Source organism: Choristoneura fumiferana, chromosome 3 (genome assembly GCF_025370935.1).
Source record: "Choristoneura fumiferana chromosome 3, NRCan_CFum_1, whole genome shotgun sequence".
NCBI classification, from domain to species: domain Eukaryota; kingdom Metazoa; phylum Arthropoda; class Insecta; order Lepidoptera; family Tortricidae; genus Choristoneura; species Choristoneura fumiferana.
This window is the reverse complement of record NC_133474.1, coordinates 760,868-769,035: the sequence shown is the minus strand read 5'-3', so window position 1 is coordinate 769,035 and position 8,168 is coordinate 760,868. Positions and strand designations below refer to the sequence as shown.

The 8,168-nt window shown below is 38.6% G+C and overlaps 1 protein-coding gene across 1 annotated transcript; it reads left to right on the top strand.

Annotated features, from left to right (window-relative positions):
- The first annotated feature begins 808 nt into the window (after nt 1-808).
- LOC141445699 (uncharacterized) lies at nt 809-5,683 on the top strand. Its single transcript, XM_074111587.1, has 3 exons — nt 809-938; nt 2,512-2,594; nt 5,486-5,683. Exons 1-3 carry the CDS (start codon nt 824-826, stop codon nt 5,681-5,683), a joined length of 396 nt encoding a protein of 131 aa, XP_073967688.1. The 5' UTR covers nt 809-823.
- Nucleotides 5,684-8,168: the final 2,485 nt, after the last annotated feature.

Genomic DNA, 8,168 nt, shown 5'->3' with positions numbered 1-8,168 from the left:
CTCAACGAGTCGCTTTAAGAATTGCTAATTAATACCATTCGATGTTTACTTTTATAAGCTTTTATTTAGTTTCACCTGGCCTGCTGTCTGTCTGCAATCAAATCTTGGAAGTTGAATTCGACCAACTTCCAGTAGTTGGATTGACTTGGAATTTGCTCTACTTATGTAAATTGCGTGACAATACAATAATCCGGTAGTGACATTTTGGTAGTCCGACCAGGATCGTCTCCACAGGACTCTTCAACCTATTGCATCAACTTGAACTTTGGTATGCGAATGTAGTTTGGGTGACAATACAAGTACAGTCAACAAAAAGTACATTAAGCAAAAAAAAGGTTTTATTAAAATGGTTCTTTCTCTCAATCATTATGAAACAGTTACACAAACTAGGTACTTGTTGTTGTTGCTGTTATTGTTCCAATACTCGTCAACTCTGACACTGACATCTCAACAACTCTGACATGACATCGGTGTATTTATAGTAGATTGAATTTTTGTGCTTTTTCATTTCAACCGGGACGGTGGATATGTCGGCGGCCGATCGTAAAATCCGCCAGATCACGAAATTCCTGGGCATATCGTGAAATGCCGCCATTTCATGATATGCCTCATAAACCCCGTAGCAGTAGGTAACAAGATAATTTAGGTTCGAATTCGAAAACCTTTTACGCCTTAACAAAATTCAAGGATTATTAAGAACCAAATAAAATGAGAACTATTTACATCAATCGAATTATAGATTATTTAAGTTAATGGTTGGTTAGAAGATTAGTGCCGCTTCCTCATTAGAGGGAAATCGTCGCCCTATATAGTGCGTGTGCGCATGTCGTCGCCACTCAACGAAGCCGCCATGTCTCCTGCCATCTCACTCTTCGCTCTCGCCTGCACTGCGCTCCTGGGCGTGGCCTATGGCTCCAGTTGTGCTACTGTATTAATCGGTAAGCATTTTAATCGACTTCAAAAAAGGAAGAGGTTATCAATTCGGTTGTATTTTTTTATATTTGTTACTTCAGAACAAAGTCATTTATGAATCGATTTGAAATTATTTATTTTGTTCTATAGGAATACCTCCAATTAGGTCCCATAAGCACCAAATCAGGATCTGATGGCAGGATCCTAAGGAAATCAAGGGAACTCTTCAAATACTGTAGGGACACATATTAATTTGTATATATTTAGTAGTAGGTACCTCGTGCATTTTCTCTTGAAAATCATTATTTGGTAAAGTGGAACTGATGATGAAGACCACAGTTGACCACCGGAGTATTTGACGGATTGAATTTCAATTACTTTAACATAGTTGCTAAGCAATTTATGCTTCGTAATGCATAAAACGAGTAATATGATGAAATGGAACGGGTGGTGAAGCACCGGGACTTTCATCCCAGCCTATACGTCCCACTGCAGGGCACAGGCCTCCTCTCGGAATGAGAGGGCTTGGGCAGTAGTTACCACGCCAGCCGAGCGGGCCAGTGCGGATTGAGAACTTCACACACACCGTTGAATTGCTTCGCAGGTTCCTTCACCGTAAAGCTCGTGGTAAATTTCATATGTAATTCCGACCATGAATTTCGAAAAACTCAGAGGGGCGAGGGGTTTGAACCCACGATCCTCTGCTTGAGAGCGCTCCGGCACCGGGACTTTGTAATAATGAATTTCCTCTGCATCGGCAAAAGCAATCTTTCGTAAAAAGAGACGAGCTGTTGACATTAAACTATTGTATCTTAGATTATAATAATATACAGTGAAAAGCGTGAAAAAAAATTATAACAAAAAATTAACCGACTATACAAAAAAAAAACCATGAAAATAATTTTCTACCAGTTTTAAGTCGGTGCCTCAGCACGAGCCAGCAGGAGTGATTGAAGCCCAATACAATGGTATAAATAATAATTCAGGCGAGGTTGCGGCGGACTCGGTGCCCTTAGTGTAAGTTTTCGGTTACAAAATACGTCTCGATCGCGTTCGCGTTAAAATCTCAATTTGTATGCAAACACGAGATATAAACATCGTAGAGAAATCAAATTGACTAGTGAGCGAGATTACTATGGGTTATTTTCAAGTGATAGAGTATTTAAAGTGATTCCTTTTTAAAAGCTTTTTATTATTTTTTAACTTGCAATGTATGTATATGTGTATGTGCGGGTCAAATCTTACACGTTGAATTTGACCCACTTTTAGGGGTCAGATTGACTTGAAATTTGGCATACTTATGTAAATATGGTGCCAATACAATAATCTGGCAGTGACATCCTGGAGGTCCGGCCAGGATCGTCTCTGCAGGACGGAACTCGTCAACGATAAATGGCATCGACTTGAAATTTGGTACTAAAATGTAGTATGACAATGCAGTCACAAAAAGTACAGTCAGCAGAAAAATATTGAATTAAAAATATTTTTTTTTGTAACAAAAACTTATTATATAATAAAATAAGTTTAACGCTATTGGCTATTATCTATCCAATGACCCCTGGCTTGTAACATTATTACATGTTGCATTAATTTTTTCAGGAGATAGAACCGATGAACGGATAGAGTTACCAGTAATGTATGTGGACATTAATAAACCGGATGCATTGATTAATATACCTGATGTAAGTTTACGAATACCTCTTGTATGTCATCATCATCTTATCAGCCATAGGAAGTCTACTGGTTGGACATCATCATCATCATATTAGCCGTTGGATTTCCACTGGTTGGACATCATCATCATAACAATCATAGGACGTACACTGGTTGGACATCATCATCATATCAATCATAGGACGTCCACTGGTTGGACATCGTCATCATCATATCAATCATAGGACGTCCACTGGTTGGACATCATCATATTAGCCGTAGAATTTCCACTGGTTGGACATCATCATCATATCAATCATAGGACGTCCACTGGTTGGACATCATCATCATCATATCAATCATAGGACGTCCACTGGTTGGACATCATCATCATATCAATCATAGGACGTCCACTGGTTGGACATCATTATCATATCAATCATAGGACGTCCACTGGTTGGACATCATCATCATATCAATCATAGGACGTCCACTGGTTGGACATCATCATCATATCAATCAATGGACGTCTACTGGTTGGATATCATCATCATATCAATCATAGGACGTCCACTGGTTGGACATCATTATCATCATATTAGCCGTAGGATTTCCACTGGTTGGACATCATCATCATATCAATCATAGGACGTCCACTGGTTGGACATCATCATCATCATATTAGCCGTAGGATTTCCACTGGTTGGACATCATCATCATATCAATCATAGGACGTCCACTGGTTGGACATCATCATATTAGCCGTAGGATTTCCACTGGTTGGACATCATCATCATATCAATCAAAGGACGTCCACTGGTTGGACATCATCATCATCATCATATCACCCGAGGTTGTCCACTGGTTGGACGTCATCATCATACTAGCCATAAGATGTCCACTGTTGGACATAGGCCTTCCCCCATAGAACTCCAGTCCAGAAGCGGCTTGCATCCACCGTGAAGCCGATACTTTAATTAGGTCATACGTCCATCTCGTTGGCGGACGCCCTACGCTGCGCTTGCCGATCCACGGACTGTCGGACATAGGTCTATACCTAGACCTCCAGTCGCTTTCATTGGAAGCATCAGTATGCTCTTGTATGTATTCAGATCAGATCATATCTATTGTATGTCATTATATGAAATGGTTTTTTGTGAGGTTTGCAACTATAAAAATTGATTCCGGAGGTTCCGGAGACATGAGCAAGACCAACCCTTTGGCCACAGTAATCCATAGTGGATTATTATTACCACTTTTCATTGCATAGACACTAATTAATTATTCACTTAGTGAATAATTTAATACTTTTTGTTTGCAACATTAAAAAAAAACTTACTTTTCCATTTCACATTGACGACCAGATAACCAAGTGGTTAGAGAAGTTGACTACACGAAGCTTGAGGTCCCGGTTTCGATTCCGGCCGGGGTATATTTATATGAATAATACCATAGATATGTAATTACGAATGTTTGTTCTCGGGTCTTGGATGTTTAAAACGTATTTAAGTATTTATCTATATAAATATGTTTATCTGTTGCGTAATCACAGTATACATACAAGATTTGCTATGTTTGGGACTAGATCAATTGGTGTTAATAATGTCCCATGATATTTATTTTTGACTTGTCTGGTTAGTCATTATGTATATATTATAGTATAGATACGTTCAATATAAAAAAATAAAACAATTTATGATGAAATTTTAAGTCAGATGTTCCTACGGATAGCTAATGATGGAGCATCAATTCTAATCCAGTTGGTAATGTGGGGCTTAGTTACTCTTTGTTTGAAAACCATAAAATGTGTTCCTCCACCGTTTTAAAAAAGCAAGCTTGTGAAAATTGTGCTCTATGGCCACCCTCAGGTACATACTGACTAATAAATAATAACCGACTTTGTAACATTTCAAATCTTTTTCACAGTGTTAGGACTAGTTGTGACATTCTAAAATTAAATAGGTACCTACTGTACTGCTTTGGGTTGACGGTGACACAACTCAAAATTCTATATCATTACTTTTTAATATGTGTCACTATTTAATCAAAACACAATTTTAAAGCCCTTTTTCTTTAGATTGTATCACTATCTAACTAAGGCAGCGATGTTAAAGGCTGACCAGGAATATAAAAAACCTGACGCGAGGGCAGCACTTCTACGTTTTATATTGCAACATTCTTTACACTTACTATACGATACCTACCAGTCATATTGACAACGGTGTCCGTGATGTTATTTAAAGGAATATTTTCTAGTCCCTCGAATTTTTTCTATAAAAAATACTTTTATACATTGTGAATTATTTTCCTTCCAAGGCTATGGATAAGTATCGGCATTTTAAGGCACAAAAACATAAATTTACACTTTAAAATACCACGCGCAAACAACGTTAAACTTTGACATCTATAGACAGATGACATTTGAATTTAGTGTGACCAGTGCAAGGAAATTAGTTCTATTGAACAATAGAAAATACTCAATATTTAATTATTATTAATTACATAAAAAACGATCACCGGTACATAAAACACACTCTCACACGCACACACACACGCACACACACACACACACACACACACACACACACACACACACACACACACACACTTTTGTGTTTCAACATTTTTGTAAACTGTAGCTGCAGACATCTGAGGGTCCGAGACCTGGTGACCCGACACACAGGTTCATCCTAGTTCGGGCACCAGTCTTTGCCAACGAGTCTTACTCCCTTAAGTAGTAACTAAGAACCAATGTAGAAATTGTAACGGTGGTGGTGAGAAAAATAAATAATTATTATCTATTATTATGGTTTTCCGCAATACGGCGAAGTTTTTTATAATTCTAGTCAGCCTTTAGGTACTTTTAGTATAATGTTTTTGATGGGTAGGTAATATTAATTCAACTTTGTTTGCGTTACAGTACTGCGCTGCTCGCTCTCGTTTACTAGTTGGCGAAGAGGCAACTGTGTGTGATCACATCACAGCACCTGACATCACCTTGGGTCCAGCATTAACACCACTCACAGTGCATCGCACCAACGCGCTTGACGATCGCGCTGCCGTGTATATTGTGCAGTACTGCGACGTAGATTGCTTTAAAAGCAATATGTCAGTTTAACAAGCAATAGTATTTTTGGTTATACAAAAATGTTTTGTGAAAGAAGTTACAAATTTATGTTACCCGTATCCACATTCGTTTATTGATTATTAAAGATTCGATCATTTATAATTACATTGCTGAACATTATTACATTGATCTTAGGTAATTATTTCATCATCATCATCATCATGTCAGCCAAAAGACGTCCACTGCTGGACATAGGCCTCCCCCAAGGCTCTCCACTCAGACCAGTCTTGTGCTTTCCGCATCCAACGCGATTCCGCGATCTTAACCAGGTCGTCCCTCCATCTTGTTGGAGGCCTACGACAACTGGTCTCCGGTCCGCGACGCCATTCGAGAACTCTCTGACCCCATCGGCCCTCAGTCCTGCGAGCAATGTGCCCCGCCCATTCATTTAATAAAAACCCTAGAACATAGAGTTTCAGAATTAAATTAATATCGCCAAATGAAACATTTGTGAACCGATTTAATCACCTGACGCCCAGGTTCATTCAAATTCAAATTCAAATTCAAATCATTTATTCAGTAAATAGGGCGCAATGGGCACTTTTACACGTCATTTTTAGGGTTCCGGAGCCAAAATGGCAAAAACGGAGCCCGTATAGTTTCGCCATTCTGTCTGTCTGTCTGTCGTCCGCGGCTTTGCTCAGGGACTATCAATGCTAGAAAGCTGTAATTTTGCACGGATATATATGTAAACTATGCCGACAAAATGATAATAAAAAATAAAATAAAAAAAATTTTAGGGTACCTCCCATAGACGTAAAGTGGGGATGATTTTTTTTTCTCATCCAACCCTATAGTGTGGGGTATCGTTGGATAGGTATTTTCGAAGGGGCAGGAGTTTGCTGTAACGATTTCAAAGTGCAAAATTTGAATTTGCAAAATTTCATTAAAATCTAGCGTCCCCCCCCCCTAAAATCTAAACCGGTGGGTGGAAAAATTTGAAAAAAATCAGGAAGGTAGTAAGTATATCAAACTTACAAGGAAAACTAAAACGGCTATGTTTGCTTGAGAATTATTAGTAGATTATAAGAGTAAATAGCAGCTTAAGGTATAAAATATACCTAAACTTGGAATATTCCGTACAAAATACGAAATCCTTAGAAAAATATTACTTAATATTTTCGTAATGGCTACAAAACCCTATTTTGGGCGTGTCCGACACGCTCTTGGCCGGTTTTTTAAACTACCAGCACTTTCGGAAAGACCATCATTGCCAAGAAGAATGCGCTGCAAGAAACTTGGCAGAAAGTCATTTTTTCAAAATAAAATAATTAGAAATAAAATACTTAAAAACTACAGTATAAAATTAAAGAAAAAATTACAAAATAATTATAATAATACAAGGATGTATGGGGTCCTGTAACTATATCTACATTCAGTGGAAGTGTAGAATGCATCCACCGTCAAAAATAAAATAAAAAAAACTGAAATATACATTTCAAGTCAAGTAACCATTAAGCTTTTGGATTCCGAAGGCAAGCTCACGTCTGCCGCCCCCAAAGTTAACTCACACGCACTCATGTCATGCTCTGAAAGCAGAGCGGTACCGAGGGCATGGTATTGCTTCCGTTCCCATAAGCTCTATGGGATCGTCTTGGGAACTTCATAAATCAAAAATTTTACTTGGTCGTCAAGAGGTTAAAAAAATGTTTGAGTGGACCGTTTTTTACTGATTCGAAACAAAGATGTTATTTCATTGCAAAAGTTTCGCTTTATTTTCATATTAAAGCTACGTTTTGCAGTTCTGGTCCCTTGCCGGCAAAGGGAAAAGGTTTTTACAAAGAGGCTGTTTAACGTGTCAGCATAATCTGAGGTAACGTTTTTGCGTTGGATTTAGCAATAGCGGACTGGACGTCGGCGGCCAGCGGGGCGGGTAGCGGAGCGACGAGCAAGTTCTGTGGCCGTATTGTCAAAGTATAGTATTTTATGGAACTGTATCGTAATAGGGGTCCTTGAAACACGAGTGTGGGTTTATGAAACGAGGCGTAGCCGAGTTTCATAATAGGGTCATATGAGTGTTTTAAGGCCTAATTACGTACAGTTGCATACAATATTAATTTTATCTATATCCATATAATAAATCCTATATCATGTGTTCAAGAACCGTTGAGAATGACCTGCATTAACGAGAACTAGGTAGGTATGTCTGCGCCACGAGCTGCGCCCGCGACGACCTGCTGCTGCACGTGGTCGCGAACAGTGACAAAGTTTAATAAATAGTAGATTGTTCAACAAGGGACTAAAACAAGCCATAATGACACGAGATTTTTAGCCACCTGAGCAGAGGGTGGCATTATGGTTGTTTAGTCTCGCATCAAACACTCTACCTTTCACTTTGAATGCGAGGAAAAAAAAACAATGTTTTGTTCAATTTTTAAAAACGTACGCTTGACTAATGGACAGGCCATCTGTTCAAAATTCAAATAGCAATAATAGCAATACCAAATTTCATCGACATCGTTGGAGCCGTTTCTGA